Raw genomic sequence first — 20,665 nt, forward strand, 5'->3', positions numbered from 1 at the left:
GGAAAAAAGATTGCGAAAACCTTAAATTGAGTGGCTTTTCCCAGGTAGTTTAATCTAACTTCCCAGTAAAAAAAGAAGTCGCAACAAAAAGTAACGTGTCTGCAATACGATACTTAACATATTCATCGACAGATACATTAGAATCATAAAGAGATAAATGGTCGCCTTGCGTCAACTTTTTTTTTATACTTGATACATATACTGATAATCAAATTTTGGCTTATGATTATATCCAATGATTTGGGCTGAAAGAGAACAGCGAAGGTGTCAGTTTGGTGTACTGGGGGGACATTTGCTCTCCCAGAAAAATAGATTGTAGCTGATTGTACCCCCACTTCATTAACAAGAAATTTCAATACATGTATAAGATTATTTTTGCCAAAGAATGTTCAGAATGGACCAGTTCATTTCTACTTTTCGAAGATTTTCTTTAATAATGCCTCGCATATTTTGCGATTAGTGACGTCATAAAACGCTTATATTTTGAGCCACAGACGTCTGATTGAAATTGGAATGGTGTAAATTGATGCTCTGGGTGTCCCAGATACTCATACAAAATTTATAAAACCTCTTAACAATCCCTTTAATAAGTAATACTTTCAAATCTGTTGCAGAATATCTGGAATCTTATCCCTTTTTGGGATGATAGATTAGAATCCAATGAAAGAACATACAGCTTGATTATTTACTTAATACAACTTACGGGAAATATATCAACAATAAAAACTATTTTGAATACAAAGAATTATTCATATCACTGTATATTTCAATTTGAAAAACGGCAGAGTATAGTATTAAATATAAGGATTTGAATGATATATTTATACCAGAAATTATTATACTGTAAGTTTTGGTAGGGATAGGATTAGCTAGCATTACAGATCAAACTCATTTTTACAAGGGACTTAGTCCTCTAAAAATTGTCTTTTCTATCTTGGAGAGATTAGTGACTGACAATATCACTTTGTAGAGTTTAGGAGGAATAATACACCGGAACCGGAAGTGACGACAGAGACGTTTAAAACATTGTCCAATGCTTCTATTTTATTTAGCCCACATGGTGCAGAAAAGTAGGGCGTAAAACTCCATTCATTTCATTTCATTTCTATATTATGTTATTGGCTGACTATAATAACAGTTTAGACGGATATGACTGTAGGATTGACCTTAAAAATGCCAAAAAAATGATTGTCCTCGAGAATTTGAATATAAAAGAAAAGAGAAGTAGAGCAGGGTTCAAGGAGATCAGAGATAGCTAGCCAGGGTAAGGTCATATACGGACACAGTCAACATTGTTAAAGGAACAGGTTCGGCATCCGTTTGACAAATCAACGGGATGTTTTTAGCTAAGCTAATCAGTAATAGTGTCGAAATCAAATAAATATCCAAAATGTTGGAGAATGGCGCGCTAACCGCTGGAGTTTGTGGGTGCAAACACCTTTTGTATCACTTTTGTACCCCACTGACGCCACCACTTAAAACAACAGCGACCAACTTCTCACCGATGATCCTTGCTCCACACTAATTATACGATTTGACTGTTAAAAATTCTTTTTAATTTCAATCACAACGCATATAGTGTCTGTGCATTTCATTAATTCACTTCAAGTACACATATCAGTGTATGTATATTATCACTAGTATGTTCTCTTAAAATGGCAGAACAATCGAATGGGAAGAATTTTGAGGAATGTGTTCCTTTGAATACAAAATCTGAAGATGCTGAAGCGGCTGATGAGAACAGACAGGATAAAGTGGAGTTCGATATTGAAGAACCTGTTAAATTATATTTTAAAATTTCAGACAGACCACCAGTCCAAGTGAATATTCTTTTATCTATACAGGTAAATCTTTCTGAGATTATCAGCCAAAAATTGGCCGGGTTCAGCTCCCATACAAAATGACATTTAGATATTAGCTGTCCGTACCCGTGACTATATCATATATATCAATCATGTTTAAGAAACCGAGTAGCTGCATCCAGTGACGTAGCGAAGATTTCATGCGGTATGTAACTCAAAACCTTTCAATACAAAACATTTTTTTTTCTTCAGCAAGCATTATTACCAGTTTCAAATTCTCTTTCCATTTCCTTACTGGTGTCTGAATTGGTCTGTGCCAGAGATGATCCAGAGATTCAAGCTCAGCTTCTTGGAACCACCTTCATGATGTCTGGAATTGCAACTCTTTTAATGTGTACTGTTGGTTGTCGGTGAGTGGTCATTTGAAAACAATTTCAGAAAAAATCTCAGCAAAACGGCATCAAACTAGAGACGACACTTTAGTTTATTTGTTGAAATCGCAATCAATTAATCCAATACATTTCCAAAAATGACTAGTTTGGTTGTCGACCCAGAAGAACAAGATTTGTTTGTGGTTGTCATGCACCATCGTTGGCATATTTTAGTAACAAAAGGTTTCCTCTGTTTGTTTTTAAGAAATACATATATTTTCGATATCAGTCTAACTGTTATCACTTCTGATTGAACGTTCACTTAATTGCCCACTTCGTATTTCCATTCAAAATTAAAAGTGGTCCGGATTGCTGAATTTCAGAATAGTAAGAAGATCATTTTTATCAATTTGTTTCAGGTTGCCCATTTTTCAAGGACCAAGTTCTTCGTACATTATTCCATTACTTGGCTTGACGAATCTGGCTGAGTGGTCTTGTCCAAATCAAGAATATTTGAGTAAGTTAAACTTGATTCAGATCAACAGAGCAAATGCCAATTTTTGTTTTGTTAATGGAATCTTGAAAGCCTTCAATTTCATCAATGTTAATAAAATGCACATCATCCCGAACCACTGATCAATTTTACAGTTAATTTTGAACAAACAAAATAGGCCTACATTAACTATGAAATAATTAAACATTGTGGACTTACAAATACAAATATCATATCATCAAAGGCGTATATTGTCTTAAAGCTATCATGCTTTAATAAAAATGATATCAATAATTTGTTAAGAATTCTGTGGTCTATCATTGAGACAGAAGAAACCCAGAGTAGCGATTCTCAAAATTATTGACTATATATGTCATATATCATGCTTTAATAAAAGCAACATTATTTTTTTTTCATAAAAAAATTCTGTAGTCCATTATAGAGGTAAACTATATATGTACCAAATGCTGTATATTCCAGGTTCTTATTATGCCAATTCTTCTGTGTTAAATGTAACAGATTATGGTGGTAGACTTCCAGTACCTAGAGAAATCATCTATAATCAGTTATCAAAGGTAAATTTTACTTCAACCTCTCGACACTGCATATGAAGACCGCTCCTCTTGCTTGTCGTTGATGAGCTGTACTACAATACATATTGTAGCACATAAAGCTCAACTGGACCACCCCGAATCGGTCTAGTCAGCCAGATCATGTAAAGCAAGGTTCGTGTATAACATCAACAGTTTTTTTTAGTTGCAAGGTAGTTTAATGGTGGCTGGTACCATACATCTATTAATAGGATTCACTGGATTAGTTGGTATGGTAGCTCGATATGTTGGTCCAATTACAATCGTTCCGGCACTTCTACTAGCTGTTTATTATATTCATCGAATAACCGTTAAGTTTGCAGAAACTCATTGGGGAACGTCCATTGCGTAAGTAGAGCTTGGAGTTCTTTATACAACATAGGATTGAAGTAGCACGGAGCGGTTTCATGAAAGCAGACGTGATCCCAAAATGAAATGAATTTTTTACTACTTTTCTGCACCATGTGGGCTAATTAAGACGGGCAACGCCATGCAGGGTGCAATGAGGGAAATTTTGCCAGGACAGCGGCATTAGCCTGCTCTTTTTCGATTTCCAACTGTCGATGGATCTTTAACGTGTACAGCCTGTAGCACACGGGAGCTCGGTTTACTGTCCCATCCGAACGACTAGACGCTTTTTCCATGTCAGCCCCTCTTACCTTCACCACTGACAGGGGTAAACCGGGTTGAAAAATCCGAAGGTATTATCTCGACCTATGCCGTGATTGAACCCTGGACCCTCAGGTTAGCGAGCAAGCGTCTAACTCACTGAGCCACTGCGGCTCCCAGACGTGATCCCAAGCAGTGGCATAAAATGATACGATTTAAGACAAACACCCTTCAACAATCAAAGGGAAGGTTTGATAAAAGATTGGTATACCAAATGAACAATATTGACTATGTGAACTCTCTAAAGTTGACACACCCAGACGCTTATGAACACTTTGGTAAATCTGTAGAGTGAACTATGACATTTACTCTTTCAGAACAACACTTTGTGGAATTATCTTGTCATTATATCTAAGAAACTATAAAACACCCATTCCATTCTGGACAAAGAAAAGGGGATTTCATATCATATGGTATCCACTGCACCAAGTATTTTCAGTGAGTAACTACATCAAATTGTCAAGGATCTTCGTCTATCAAGATATTCCTACCCAGCTCCAAAGTTCACGGATATGTCCTGCTCGTTCTACTGCAATACCATATATCGCCACAGCAAAAAAGTTCCTGTCTTCTCATATTAGGAAATTAGTCAAGGGCGATAATTCAAAATAGCTTTTGGGAATTTTTAACCATTTCGAACTGGTCTGATATATCATTCTCGCATTTACATTTACCGAATTTACTCATATGATTTCGGCTAGTGGTGGGCTTCCATATTGAAAAGTGCAATCTCTGTCCAGAGTGTCGTGATTGGTTCGTTCGTGGAATACGGTTTCGTTTATGACGTTACACAACCGTAGCGTCATTTCTAAGTATTTCGAAGAAGTATTTAGACGTGTAGCTAGTTGCGTACAACTTTTACAAGATTTTCAACTTAAACCACTCGAAAGTGTTTCAGCACCGTTTAACTGGTAAGTTAATTTGATCCTTGAACTGGGGGTTTTGTTGTATTGTTACGACAAACGTCCAAAGCATCGCTCAAATAATACTTTTACACGCATATACCAATACTTTATTAACTATTGAGCTGATATTTGTTTAAGTGAAAAGTAGGCTATATATTTGGCTTGTTTTCACAAGTGGTACCATTTTCTGACTCATGAAACTATTAAAGCAACGATGTTTTCATATGAAATTTATCAGTCAACACTTTTGACTTTTTAACAGGAGCAGCTTGAAAGATGATATGACGCTCTATTTCTTGATATACACGTACATTTATGTATATTTTTCCTTACAAAGTGATCGTAACCATGATTCATTAACTTGGTGTTTTGGATACTGAATTTAATGGACTGATTTGGACAGATTTGATCCATAAACGCGATGATCATATCATTAAACGCGATCGCACTTTGTGTACACTCGCAGTGGGGCTAGTTACAGGGTCTAAATTCAATTCCTTACACATGATAGCTTTAATGACAAGATTGGCAGAATACAGAACTAAAGGGATAACTCTGTGTTAGGGTTTTCAATATCTTAATATATTATAACTTTTCAAGACAGAATTGGGTTGGAGGGGTTGTTAACGAGAACAATCGCAACAGTTCTTAACGTCCTTAGATTATGACGTCATAATAGCGCATAGTCAGACATTTCGTTGAAATATCTAAATCAAGACGCGTTTAGTCAATTCTTTCAAGAGTTTTTCTAAATTGCATCGTGTAATCGTGTTTATTTAGATTGAAAACAGGTAAGTGAAGAGAGTTTGGTTAGTTTGGTGATAGTGTTCACCTTAATTCTCACTAATTCAAATTTCAGACCAAAAAAAGCTTTTTTATACACTGTAAATGAATTTTCATTCTGTGTTGGCTGTATTGGCAATGTGTCACATTGTGTTGTGTTGTGTTGGTTTTGAAATGTCTGGGGTCAGGAAATATACAAAACAAAAACCCCAACTGTCATGAGTAATACAAAATACAGTGTATTATCCGACTCTTTTTACCTCGAAATCAAATTTTTAATCAGTGTATTTATTTTATTTATTTTTTAGATTCGGTCAACATGGAACAACTTCATGAATATTTATTGAAGAATGGGTGGGTAAGAGGTGCGGCGAACCATGGTGAAATGGTTTCTTCTTCAACAAGTAATTTGGATAAATGGCTTGCTGATTTTGAGAGAAAGAGATTGAATCCAGAGAGTGGATTAGAAGACAATAAAGATGGCAATGCTAAATATATTGCAAAAATATTGGCGATGATGCCCATAAAGAAACGGGTTCCTCAGCTAGAAAAAGGTAAATATTTCAAAGTAGTCTGAGAACTGTTTATTTCTCCTGGGAACGACAAGTTACCTTCAATAAGTCATAATATCCATAGCTTTCATTGAATAATCTTAATTCATAGTTAATGAATTGCTGTGTATTTCAGTAATGGTTGATGGAACGAACGTTCGTAAAAATTTGCTAAAACATGGATGGTTTGCTGTACCTGCAGTAAAGCGTGATACATGTGAAGCAAGCGAACTTCCATTCAACCAGAAGAAAGAGGAGGGGACATCAGGCATGGGAATGAATGGGAAACTGGGGAACATGCAAGAACCTGAGAACGACATTGAGAGACTACTGAACATGCTGGCTTCAAAGGAAGAACCAACGAAAGTTAGCAAATACCAGGGTAAGTTTTGATTACATACATGTATATTTAATTTTCCGTAATATCGTCATTCAAAAAGTCTTATTTTTCTGATATCATCAACAAGGCAACAATAGTGTATCACTTTCTCGGTCTTCTGGTTTTCACTGGAGGTTAGCTAACCTTCATTTTCGTTACCAAACTGATAAGCTGAATAAACAGCACCACTCTCTAGTTTGCAATCGGGACTAGGCAATTGTCATTTTCTGCTTCATATCCCATTGCTACTGGGTTGGTTTTATAAATAATATTTTGTTTGATATTGTATTCTAGGATCGGTAGATAAGTTGAAAATTCAGGAGAATTTGTTGAAACTTGGGTGGTTCAAAAAGAATGACGAAGCTACAACATCGGATGGAGATTCGGCTTCTAATACACCAGTATCTGCTGCCGACAATATGACTAACCTTGATAAGTGGTTTAAAGATTTCGAAGATCGAAGAAACAAAAACATTCAAGTTTTGGAATCTTCTGTTTCTACTGCTGTTAATAAGGATGTGGAAAAGCTTTTGGATATGCTTTCTTCAAAGAAAATTCCTCTTCATGTTAAAAGAAGTCAAGGTAAAGAACCCGCATTCTTTAAAAAAAAGTACAAAGTGGTAACTACCTCGGCACACCTGCAAGCCCAACTTACTGGTTCAATTGCCAAGATATCATGTATATAATAATGATGATACTGTTTATTTGCAGGTACAATAGACAAAATCAAGCTCAGAGAGAGTCTTCTCGAAAATGATTGGTATGCTGCACCTAGCAACAAACTGCCTGAACCTATAACTAAAACAGCTGCTCTTGACAAACCTGGATTTGATGCTCATTCCATGGAAAATGTTAATATGACAGCTATTCAACAACGCATTAGCCAGCTGGAAAACGAACAACCTGAACAACTCGAGGAAATAACACATTCAAGTTATATTGAAAATGTTTTGAACATGGTTGGAGCAAAGAAGCGACAAGAAGTAGTAGCTAATAATAAGGGTAAGACTATTTCTACCATTTTTAGTAAAATATGATGGGTCCATATCCGCATACCAAAATAACTTTGAAATGTCTAAACTCCGTATGACTTCTCGCTGGGGTACAAGATCCAGAGAAGAAGGTGTCCGTAATCGACTTTTATATTATACTTACACCGTTAATCTTATCCTTTTTCAGGAAATGTCGACAAGGAACAATTGAAGAAGAGTCTTCTGACAAAAGACTGGTATATCAGGAACGCGGCAACCATGAATTCTGTTGACACTACTGCTGAAAACCCCAATGCACTTAACGATTGCAGCAGAACAACAGAAGGCATAAAATCTATTATGGATACACCAGGAAAGGTTGAAATAAACAACAGTTGCCATGAAACTGACAACACCATTGATGATGTAGCTACTGAACCTCAAGGTGGGTCCTATGATATATTTTTCTTTCCTTTTTTTGCATTATCCACAGACATATAGAACCTCAGGCCTTTGATATTTCTAAACCAGGTTTATTCCACTGGGCAATCATTCGAGGAATTGTTTGCTACAGGATAGTTGATAAGCTTTCTATAACAAGGTGTGGGAGCTGGTGCAGCTACATCATCTGTTTACAACCACAACAGGTGCAAAATCAATATATCGAGACTTTGGACTGGCTGGTAGAGAGGAACCCCGAAAACTGACATTATCATTTTATCACTTCCTTTCTTGTTCGTGTATTAAAAGATCGGATATTTCTATTTATAGAAGCTGTTAATGATGAAACTAATTCCGAAACAACATCTTTAAATCCAAAAGATGAAAAAACCGTTTCTAAGGTTCCAAAAAATGTATCTCGCCGAATTATTAAGATCAAAGAAAAGAAGAAGAAATTATATGTAGAAAGGTGGTTAGAAGGCATCCAAGAGTCAGCTACCAGCCAGAAAAGAGCTCATGGTAAAAATAAAAAGAATCTTAGAAAAGTACAGAAAAGGTCAGCTGGAGCTAAAGGTAAAATCCGAAACATGATCAATCAAAAACAAAACAAATCTGAATATATATAGTGCAAGTGTTCTTTCCGTCATAATAATTATTAGTTACATACATGTATGTTGTACGCCTTATTTTCCAAATCAGCTCTCCTGATGATGATTCTACCCAAAACTCGTGCCAAAGAAAATTATATTTTTTCAATGTCTTTCAAAGTTGAATTTTATTATTATTTCGTAATGATCATTTCAGCAAAATCATCCAAGAAAACCAGACCTCATGAAGCTGCCATCCAAAGTCGGCATCTGATCACAGTGGTTACAGTTCCCGAATCCACTTCCAAGAATGATGATTCAATAGGCTATAAGCCAGTTACCATCAAAAGAGATACAAGCAGGGATAGTATAAGACAGGATAGATTCTACAATCCAAGACAAAGTAGAAGAGACATATTTGAGGCTCAAAAGAAAAGCAAAATCACATCATTAGAAAGGGAAGCTCCTGTAACTGGTAAGTCTGCTTAGTGTGTCAACCCCAGCTTTTAATCATTCTCTTATCTGTTGCTATTTATATTGTTTACCATTGACAAAGTTAGAGAGGCCGTCTGGTAATATGGAAAATTGATATTATTGGTAATAGTTTTTTTATAATTTTTCTTTAGGCGTGTCTCATAAGAAGACCCTGTTTAGAAGATTTGTTGGAAGATCTAGAAAATTGATTGGAAGATTATTCAAGTGTGGAAGAAAGGAGGAATAAGTGGATACAAATATAGATTTATTTTCTTTTGTGTAGAAAGTGCCATATTAAAATGTATACATGTATACTATATATATTATTTATTAAAGATTTCTGTTTTTAAAATTGTTTTATATTCAATAACATCAGGTGAATATGTCCTTCAGTATCCACACAACATTGAGCTCACTGGCTGCAAAAACATACATCCATTGAAGCCATTGGTTATTAGTTAACGTCTCAAAAGGGGATATAGATCTGTAGTGGGTGGCAACCTGCAATAATCATTCAACTCTAACACATGTATTTCTGCCCACTTCTACTTCATGGCAGAAACTTTTGGAACATTTCAATCCTGGCAATAATGATTCGAATAACTTTATAATTAGTCATTATGGTCGCAAAATCACAATGATGAACGTTGATAGATCGCAAAATCACAAAATAAGGATGTATATGGAAGGTATAGAGGAGCGGGAGGAAGAACACTTCAAACCGGATGTTATTATAAAATTGGCGGGAACAATCATATGTGATATTTGTCAGCATCATTCCGTATCATACCCAGTGGCTCAACTAGATGAGTTGGGGGCATGGACTTGAGTAGGTTGAGGCCCCTTCCCTCATTAATACTTTTTGGATGGGAGGGCTGAGTGGGCTTCCAAGCTGGCATCGTGTCCAAATCACACTCACATTCGTCATACTTACTCGTCAAAACCCGTATTTGCGATACGATGACAAGCGGGTACCCGTGGACTTATGGTAGTTGAGTCATAACAAAGGAAACATGCATATCGTTCGTCCTCATAGCATACTGGTACACTTATGGCTTATTTACATTGGGTAATATTTACCTTCAAGGACAAACAGATGTATATTGGACTAACAGTGGGGTCCTATTATAATGAATCCATGCAAGTTTTATTGTAGCAGCTATCATTATGTCCCTTTGTAATGCAAATGAGCAATGTTATTCCATTTCCAGATTTTGTTGTCAGTTATATTTGGTTGGATCTTGAGTGTAATATTGACCTACGCTGGAGTATTATCGTCTGATCCTACCAGTACGGAGTATTATGCTAGAACAGACGCAAGAAATGAGATTTTATCCAGAAATCCCTGGTTTTTCTTCCCATATCCATGTAAGCATAAGTTTGCAATAAAGTCAGCTCTCCTGTATCCTGCGGTTAGCTAAGAATCTAATTTTTTTCAGATAATTGGGGTCTCGTCGACATGGACGATTGGAATCTGTGACTATTCAGTTGATCATAGGTGCTAGTGACCGATCTATTTCTCGTTTCAACTGTTGAATGAGAAGATGAGATGAGAAGTAGACCTAATCCCAACTCAATAACGTTTTATGACACGATTCAAGGATTTAAGTACGACAACAGACAATTTAAAGGATAGATCCTTTTCATTCATTCTTGTACAAAAACTTAGTCCAAGGACAGCCGACAAAGTAAGTTCAAAATTGTACATTTTTTAGGTCAGTTTTCAATGCCCCAGTTTGATACGCCAGCGTTTGCTGGGGCAATGGTGGCTACGATTATGTCCATTGTGGATTCTATTTGCGATTACAATGCTTGTGCCAGGATGTGTTACGTTCCTTTCCCACCTTCACATGCATTAAATCGTGGAATATTCTGGGAAGGTCTGATGAGTTTCTTTGCTGGAATAACTGGTTGTGGACATGGTACCAATTCTTATGGTGGTAATATAGGAGCTATTGGAATAACCAAGGTAAATATTTTATGACCAATGATGCATTTTATTATAAGTTCGAATCCATATCGTACAGAGTTTTTTTTTTAATTGTCTTTGTGTACAAACACTCGTGGTCCTGAACGACCAGCCTCTGATATTAGATCTACAAGAATCACATGATCATGTGACAATATTGACATAGTTACGGCAAACTATGACTGCCATTCGTTGCCGTAATATGTTGCAGAGCGCTAAGGTGTTACAGTTCTCATCTAAATTATTATTATGAATAGCAAAAATTTATATTGGGATTTCTTTTGTAACATTTCAGGCTGCCAGTCGGCTGATACTACAAGGATGTGGGGTGATCTATGTATTGTTTGCTGTATTAGGAAAGTTGAATGCTGCGTTTATCACCATTCCCTATAGTGTCCTTGGAGGAACTATGATACTATATTATGGAATATTTTTTGGAGTTATTTTGTCACAGTTACAGTTTGTGAATTTAAATGACACGAGAAATCTTGCTATATTAGGAATCAGTGTGTTAGTGGGATTCATGCTACCTCACTGGGTGGAAAAACGACCCGATGGCTTAAATACCGGTAAGAATTTGGTTGAGGTTTTTCAATGAAAGAAAATTTGTGGCTTTATTCAATTGATCGCTTTACGATATTTTCAATTCTGCGCGATATGTGACGTATTGCACCAAGCTACTCTCAATCATTATCATTTAGGCGAAGGCCGAGTAAATATACCACGAAAATGATAATCTGCGGCCATTAAGAGGTGATTCTTTCTCACTTTCTGCCTCCCCCAAGATATTTCTTATCTCTTACGTGTAGTAAAGTATTAGTACTATTTCATTAGGTAATTGAGCTACATAACGAATATAGTAAATTATATTTGTGAAAGACTCTTTTTATGCGCAATTTTATGTTTATATTCTAATATCCTTTTCTAGGTATTGAAGGATTAGACAGAACTCTTACTATGTTAGCAGCCAATGGTGTATTTGTGGCAGGATTCGTAGCTTGTTTTCTAGATAACACAGTTTCAGGTATATTAATATCCCGATTATGACATGACCCGTCACTGTGAGCAATGAGGTGTTAACTTGATTGGTCTAATGCAATTTCGAAACATGTTAAATGGACAGTTGCGCCATTTTCGGTGGTTGATTTTGGTCTTGAATGTATGTAAATGTTTTTCGGAAATACTAGAAATTGCGAAAATCACATAATTCCTTCAAAAATGCTTCAAACTAGGAGGTTCACTATTCCATTTCTTTTCTATATATATATGCACCAATGAAGAAGGGCGACGCATTGTAATGAAGGAAGTTTTTCTATGACAGCAGCATTAGCTTGCTCTTTTTCGATTTCCAAGTGTCGAGCACAGCCTGTAGCACACGGGGTCTCGGTTAATCGTCCCATCGACACTATAGACGCCTTTTCCATGTCAGCCCCTCTTACTGCATCACTGACAGGCGGGAACCAGGAAGAAAAAACTATATATGATAGAGAAAGACGGAACACACTTGGATTTGAGGGTTTAAATGATGATGAGCTGTGAACAATATTACTGATAAGCTCAGCTAAAAAATAAATCCCATTTCTGAGACTAACGTACGATTGGTAAAAAAAAAATGGTGCACCTATCCCGTCCCATCACGTCTATGAGTCAGGACATGCTCACTCTTCTTTCTTTTTTTATAATAGGTAGCAGAGAATCTCGTGGACTGGAGGCACAGCTTGGAGGTGAAGATACTGTTGGGAAACCACTAGAGTTTTTAGAAGGGAAGGAAGTGTACGATATTCCATGGTTACCAAAACGGTTAAAAAATTCAGCCTTAGCTAGAATAAGTCCCATGCTACCAAATTATACAGAAAGCTATAAGAGCGAAGAGCAAATAAAGAAGAAATAAACATATTTTGCACTGCGTTTTGTCATCTTATTTCCCAAATGGCAGAGTCAATATGGCAGTGTCTGAAGAAAACACGACTCGTCTTTTTAACTTTCCATCGAGGATAATTCTGGACACACATGGATATGAAGGCTCAAATATCGGCGATGAGGTGTGAACACAAATTTAATTACCTAATATAGACATAACTATGATGACATAAGCATATTAAAGGGTTTTTAAAAGGGAAGTTAAATTAAGAATCAAGGCATTATGCCACTTATATATGTATAAGACTACAGCATTTAATAGTATATTATGGTGTTTACTGGTACTGATTTAGATATACCATGACTCAGTTCAGATGCATACTTCACGAATAAGGAACTCAAAAGTACAAAAACCTAACAGGGAAAGGGGACTCAGATCAATTTAAGATCACGGCATCTAAAACGAACCGTTGCTCACTACATCAAATTATCCGACTGATAACAACAAAACAACTTTTAGATCGCAGATTCCGATCCCTCAGTTTGACATGAACTACTTTGGATAGCACTGTATAAAACCGCGGTTTTCAGTCATCGGTGCGTTTAGGGCGGCTAACTTCCAACGGACCCGTTGTTCACTAAGTCAAATTATCCGACTGATAACTACAAAACAACTTTTAGATCGCAGATTCCGATTCTCTCATTTTGACACGAAATATTTTCGATAGTACTGTATAGTTCTAATCGGTGGCAACTAACGAAAACCGTGGTTTTTCAGTCGCAACTAACTCCCAACGGACCCGTTGTTCACTTAGTCAAATTTTCAGATTGATTATAACAGCGATACTTGACTTTAGTCATGTAATTGTACCGTTCCAATCACAACTTAATACATAATGTCATATTATTCATATGCACTTTGTGCACATTCACAGAGGAGTGAGTTACGGGTTCTAAATTCAATTCCTCACACATGATAGCTTTAATGACAAGATTTTCATCATGCAGAATTAAATGGATAAGTCTATAATAGGGTTTTTTAAAAAGGCATATTCCCATTGCCCCTTTCCATTATGTCCTTTCCCGATTAGCCCCGTTTTTAATTTGCACCATTTTAATTTCGCCCTCTTTTCATTTCGTCCCTGTCCTGTTTCTACGCATTCCAAGTCTCTTATTCCCACGTCTCTTTCCACTTCGTCTCTTTCCAAATTCGTCTCTTTCCAACTTCGTCTCTTTCCCATTTTCATTGCACTTACAAAGTACAAGAGTAAGTCCGATACAAAAATTAATATCTGAAAAATTTGAAAAGGCGTTCATAGCCATCAAACATTTACATATAATTTCAACTAATTGAAGTTATTGAATACAAATCTTAATTTTGTTTGTGTTTTTATCAAATTTTAACCGCCCCAGTACCATTATACACCCAGGGCCGGAATTAAAATCGAAACAAGGATAAATATATTAGTTTAAAAAGAAGGTGTGAAGTGGGAAGGGGCGCGAAGTAGAATGAGACAAAATGAATAAGGGTAACAGGAAAAGGGACAAATTGGGAAGGGGTAATATGGGGAAGTGTCGACGCGGAGAAGGGGCGAAAAGGGAATATTTAGGGGCGAATTGGGAAGGGGAGAAATGAGAAGGGGCGATGTGGGAAGGCACCCTTATAAAAATATAATATTCCTAAAAAATGGCGGGGTGGGTTGTTAACGAGAACAATCGCAACAGTCCTTAACGTCCTTATATTATGACGTCATAATAGCGCATAGTCAGACATTTCATAGAAATATCTAAATCAAGACGCGTTTAATCAATTCTTTATAGAGTTTTTCTAAATTGCATCGTGTAATCGTGTTTATTTGGATTGAAAATAGGTAAGTGGAGAGAGTTTGGTTAGTTTGGTGATGGTGCTCACCTTAATGCTCACTAATCCAAATTTCAGAGCAAAATTAACTTGTTTAATGTAAATGAATTTTCTTTCTGTGTTGGCTGTATTGATAATGTGTCACATTGTGTTGTGTTGTGTTGGTTTTGAAGTGTCCAGGGTCAGGAAATATACAAAACAAAAACTCCAACTGTCTTGAGTAATACAAAATACAGTGTATTATCTGACTCTGTTTACTTCGAAATTAAATTTTTAATCAGTGTATTTATTTTTTAGATTCGGTCAACATGGAACAACTTCATGAATATTTATTGAAGAATGGGTGGGTAAGAGGTGCGGTGAATCATGGTGAAATGGTTTCTTCTTCAACAAGTAATTTGGATAAATGGCTTGCTGATTTTGAGAGAAAGAGATTGAATCCAGAGAGTGGATTAGAAGACAATAAAGATGGCAGTGCTAAATATATTGCAAAAATATTGGCGATGATGCCCATAAAGAAACGGGTTCCTCAGCTAGAAAAAGGTAAATATTTCAAAGTAGTCTGAGAACTGTTTATTTCTCCTGGGAACGACAAGCTACCTTCAATAAGTCTAATATCCATAGCTGTCATTGAATAATCTTAATTCATAGTTAATGAATTGCTGTGTATTTCAGTAATGGTTGATGGAACAAACGTTCGTGAAAATTTGCTAAAACATGGATGGTTTGCTGTGCCTGCAGTAAAGCGTGATACATGTGAAGCAAGCAAACCTCCATTCAACCAGAAGAAAGAGGAGGGAACATCAGGCATGGGAATGGATGGGAAACTGGAGAACAGGCAAGAACCTAAGAACGACATAGAGAGACTACTGAACATGCTGGCTTCAAAGAAAGAACCAACGAAAGCTAGCAAATACCAGGGTAAGTTTTGATCAGATGCATGTATATTTAATTTTCCATAATATTGTACTTCAAAATTTCCATACATTATTTTTCTGCAACAATAGTGTACTGCCCGCTTGTTTTCAACCACAGGTTAGCTAACGTTCATTTCCATTACCAAACTGATAAGCTGAACACGCAGCACCACTCTCTAGTTTGCAATGGGGGCTAGGAAATGGCAATTTTCTGCCATTTTATAAATAATATTTTGTTTGATATTGTATTCTAGGATCAGTAGATAAGTTGAAAATTCAGGAGAATTTGTTGAAACTTGGGTGGTTCAAAAAGAATGACGAACCTACAGCATCGGATGGAGATTCGGCTTCTAACACACCAGTATCTGCTGCCGACAATATGACTAACCTTGATAAGTGGTTAAAAGACTTCGAAGATCAAAGAAACAAAAACATTCAAGTCTTGGAATCTGCAGTTTCTACTGCTGTTAATAATGATGTGGAAAAGCTTTTGGATACGCTTTCTTCAAAAAAAATTCCTCTTCATGTTAAAAGAAGTCAAGGTAAAGAATCGGCATTAGATTTTACTGCCGTGCAAAATATTCCAATGGCTACCAAATGAATTTAAGTGGCAAACAGTTACGGTTTTCTGTACAAATTGGTAACTACCTCAACACTCCCAAATTAATTGCTCACTTGCCAAGATACCATGTGTAATATATATTAATGATGATACTGTTAATTTGCAGGCACAATGGACAAAACCAAGCTCAGAGAGAGTCTTCTCGAAAATGATTGGTATGCTGCACCTAGCAACAAACTGTCTGAACCTACAACTAAAACAGCTGCTCTTGACAAACCTGGATTTGATGCTCATTCCATGGAAAGGGTAAAGATTACAGCTATCCAACAACGCATTAGGCAGCTGGAAAACGAACAACCTGAACAACTCGAGGAAATAACACATTCAAGTTACATTGAAAATGTTTTGAACATGATTGGAGCAAAGAATCGACAAGAAGTAGTAGCTAATAATAAGGGTAAGACTATTTCTACAATTTTATGGTAAAATATGAAGGGTCCATACCACAATAATTTTGAAATTGCAATGTCTAAACTCCGTATCACTTGCAACCACTTCTCTCGGGGGTGTAGGATCCAGAGAGGTGGGTGCCCATAATCGACTTTTATATTATACTTACACCGGTAATCTTATCTTCTTCCAGGAAAGGTCGACAAGGAAGAATTAAAGAAGAGTCTACTAACAAAAGGCTGGTATATCAGGAACGCGGAAACCATGAATTCTGTTGACACTACTGCTGAAAACCCCAATATACTTAACGATTACAGCAGAACAACAGAAGGCATAAAATCTACCAGTGACTCACCAAGAAATGCTGAAATTGATGATGTAGCTACTGACCCTCGAGGTAGGTCCTATGATATATTTTTCTTTACATTTTCTTCTTCTTTTTTTTCAAATCATCCATAGAAATACAGAACCTCGGGGGTTACCCCCAGAAGTCTGTTATTTCTAGGAATCAGGTCTTTTGGACAGGGCAATCACTTGTTTGCTACAGAGTAATTAATGGGCTTTCTATAACAAGGTGTGGGAGTTACATCATCTGTTTACAACCACAACAGGTACAAAATCAATACAGACTTTGGACTAGCTGGTAGAAAGGATCCCCGAAAACTGACATTATCATTTTATCACTTCTTTGTTCTTGTTCTTGTACTAAACGATTGGACATTTCTATTTATAGAAGCTGTTAATGATGAAACTAATACCGAAATAACATCTTTAAAACCAAAAGAAGAAACAACCGTTTCTAAGGTTCCAAAAAATGTATCTCACCGAATTATTAAGATCAAAGAAAAGAAGAAGAAATTATATGTAGAGAGGTGGTTAGAAGGCATCCAAGAGTCAGCTACCAGCCATAAAAGAGCTCATGATAAAAATAAAAAGAATCTTGGAAAAGTACAGAAAAGGTCAGCTGGAGCTAAAGGTAAAATCCCAATCATGATTAATCAAAAATAAAACAAATCTGAATATATATAGTGCAAGTATTATTTCCGTCAAAACACTCGTTACATACAGGTACATTGTACGCCTTATTTTCCAAATCAGCTCTCCTGATGATGGATTCTTCCCGAAACTCGTGTCAAATAAAATTATGTTTTTTCAATGTCTTTCAAAGTTGAATTTTATTATTATTTCGTAATGATCATTTCAGCAAAATCATCAAAGAAAACCAGATCTCATGAAGCTGCCATCCAAAGTCGGCATCTGATCACAGTGGTTACAGTTCCCGAATCCACTTCCAAGAATGAGATACAAGCAGGGATAGTATAAGACAGGATAGATTCTACAATCCAAGACAGAGTAGAAGAGACATATTTGAGGCTCAAAAGAAAAGCAAAATCACATCATTAGAAAGGGAAGCTCCTGTTACTGGTAAGTCTGCTTAGTGTGTCAACCCCAGCTTTTAATCATTCTCTTATCTGTTGGTATTTATATTACCACTGACAACGTTAAAGTAGCCGTCTAATTCTAGGAGATTTAATTATGGATAATTCATATTAGTAATGTTTTTTTTTAATTTCTTTTTAGGTGTAGCTCATAAGAAGACTTTGTTTAGAAGATTTGTTGGAAGATCTAGAAAATTGATTGGAAGATTATTCAAGTGTGGAAGAAAGGAGGAATAAGTGGATACAAATATAGATTTATTTTCTTTTGTGTAGAAAGTGCCATATTAAAATGTATACATGTATACTATATATATTATTTATTAAAGATTTCTGTTTTTAAAATTGTATTATATTCAATAACATCAGGTGAATATGTCCGTCAGTATCCACACAACATTGAGCTCACGGGTTGCAAAAACATACATCCATTGAGGCACATTTTGCAAGTAGAAGCCATTAGATAGGGACCTGTAGTCGGTGGCAACCTGCAACAGGTATTCAACTCTAAAACTTGTATTTATTCCCACTTTAACCTCATGACAGAAAGTTTTTAAGTTCAATCCTTGGAATAATGAATTGACCAACTTCAAAATTGGTCATTATGGCCGCAAAATCGCAATAATGAACGTTGACAGATGTCAAAACTACAACAGAAGGATGTATAAGGAAGGTGAAGAGGGGCGTGAGGAAGAACACTTCAAACCAGAACAATCTAAGGATATGATAGTTGCCGGCATCATTCTGTATCATCACCAGTGGCTTAACTATTGAGTTGGTTGAGGTCCCTTCCCCCCGGGGAAAATGTTTTCCTGACATATGCTCTCCGGAATTCCGTGACCTCTCTGAAAGTTAATTTAATGATTGTTAATACTTTTTGGGTGGGGGGTGGGGGTAGGTGGGTGTTTCAAGCAGGCATCGTGTCCAAACCGCACCAACATTCGTCATACTTCCTCGTCAAAACCTGTATTCGCGATACGATGACAAGCGGGGACCTGAGGACTCAGTTCAGTATTATGGTTGCTGAGCCATAGATCATAACAAAGGAAGCATATCGTTCGTCCTCATAGCATACTGGTACATTTAAGGCTTATTTACATTTGGTAATATTTACCTTTAAGGACAAAAAGAGATTTATATTGTACAATTAATGGGGTCCATGCAAATTTTATTGTAGTAGCTATCATTATGTTATTCCATTTCCAGATTTTGATATCAGTTATATTTGGTTGGATCTTGAGTGTAATATTGACCTACGCTGGAGTATTATCGTCTGATCCTAACAGTACGAAGTATTATGCTAGAACAGACGCGAGAAATGAGATTTTTTTCCCATATCCATGTAACATGTAAGCATAAGTTTGCAATAAAGACAGCTAAATTTTGAAACTTCCCACTGAACAGGATTCCGTCTATTTCCTCTCAGATATCTCGATATATGTCTTTGTGTACAAATACTGTAGTCTTGAACGACCAGCCTCTGATATTAGATCTACAAGGATCACATGATCATGTGACAATATTGACATAGTTCCGGCAAACTATGACTGCCATTCGTTGCCGTAATATGTTGCAGAGCGCTAAGGTGTTACAGTTCTCATCTAAATTATTATTATGAATAGCAAAAATTTATATTGGGATTGTTTTTGGTGACATTTCAGGCTGCCAGTCGGCTGATACTACAAGGATGTGGGGTGATCTATGTATTGTTTGCTGTATTAGGAAAGTTGAATGCTGCGTTTATCACCATTCCCTATAGTGTCCTTGGAGGAACTATGATACTATATTATGGAATATTTTTGGAGTTATTTTGTCACAGTTACAGTTTATGAATTTAAATGACACGAGAAATCTTGCTATATTAGGAATCAGTGTGTTAGTGGGATTCATGCTACCTCACTGGGTAGAAAAACGACCCGATGGCTTAAATACCGGTAAGAATTTGGTTGAGGTTTTTCAATGAAAGAACAGGTAGCAGAGAATCTCGTGGACTGGAGGCACAGCTTGGAGGTGAAGATACTGTTGGGAAACCACTAGAGTTTTTAGAAGGGAAGGAAGTGTACGATATTCAATGGTTACCAAAATGGTTTAAAAATTCAACCTTAGCTAGATTGAGTCCCATGCTACCAAATCATACAGAAAGCCAGGAGGACGAAGGGCAATTTAAGAAGAAATAAATATATTTTGCAATGCATTTTGCAAGAAAATGAGGCATGTTACTGCCATAAGGCATAACTTTCCCATTCAAAGATAATTTCAACAATTGATTGGGGCGAAATGAAATTATTTTCATCAAATGAATAAAAACATTTTGATAAATTTTTTTTTATTATTATTAATTATACCATACCATAACGAGACGAATTAACATGTAGCCGAATAATCATTTAAGTAACGATGGACATGGTAAATAGTCACTGCCAATGCCAATACAAATTACTCGAATGACAGTTTGATCGGAAAATACTTGCAGTTAGCGCACTGACACAGATCAAGATACAACAATAATATGCTTCAAACTTCGATAAACAAAATTCTATAAGTATCTGACGGGTATGTCTGTAGAACTTAAAATATTATCAATAATTATGTCC

General features: G+C 36.3%; 2 protein-coding genes across 2 annotated transcripts; both read left to right on the forward strand.

Moving 5' to 3' along the window:
• The first annotated feature begins 2,048 nt into the window (after positions 1-2,048).
• LOTGIDRAFT_217144 (hypothetical protein) lies at positions 2,049-12,891 on the forward strand. The gene is made up of 10 exons (XM_009059053.1): positions 2,049-2,212; positions 2,593-2,690; positions 3,186-3,241; positions 3,423-3,595; positions 4,243-4,363; positions 10,228-10,418; positions 10,697-10,985; positions 11,281-11,554; positions 11,914-12,009; positions 12,671-12,891. The coding sequence occupies exons 1-10, from the start codon at positions 2,166-2,168 to the stop codon at positions 12,874-12,876; spliced, it is 1,551 nt and encodes a 516-aa protein (XP_009057301.1). The 5' UTR covers positions 2,049-2,165; the 3' UTR covers positions 12,877-12,891.
• A 2,123-nt stretch (positions 12,892-15,014) lies between these two features.
• Positions 15,015-20,248, forward strand: LOTGIDRAFT_162995 (hypothetical protein; the record flags this gene model as incomplete). The annotated part of the gene is made up of 10 exons (XM_009059054.1): positions 15,015-15,249; positions 15,382-15,627; positions 15,878-16,165; positions 16,352-16,642; positions 16,829-17,032; positions 17,369-17,611; positions 17,840-17,952; positions 19,278-19,413; positions 19,877-20,005; positions 20,043-20,248. 10 exons carry the CDS (start codon positions 15,015-15,017, stop codon positions 20,246-20,248), a joined length of 2,091 nt encoding a protein of 696 aa, XP_009057302.1.
• Between the last annotated feature and the right edge of the window lie 417 nt (positions 20,249-20,665).

This window comes from Lottia gigantea (assembly GCF_000327385.1).
Source record: "Lottia gigantea unplaced genomic scaffold LOTGIsca_37, whole genome shotgun sequence".
NCBI lineage: Eukaryota > Metazoa > Mollusca > Gastropoda > Lottiidae > Lottia > Lottia gigantea.

Excerpts from the sequence above, each read along its gene's own strand:
- LOTGIDRAFT_217144 (XM_009059053.1), top strand. The coding sequence starts at position 2,166 with ATGATGTCTGGAATTGCAACTCTTTTAATGTGTACTGTTGGTTGTCG. Across the intron at positions 3,242-3,422 it reads TCTATAATCAGTTATCAAAG|TTGCAAGGTAGTTTAATGGT; the intron begins GTAAATTTTACT and ends AGTTTTTTTTAG. Across the intron at positions 12,010-12,670 it reads TCTAGATAACACAGTTTCAG|GTAGCAGAGAATCTCGTGGA; the intron begins GTATATTAATAT and ends TTTTTATAATAG.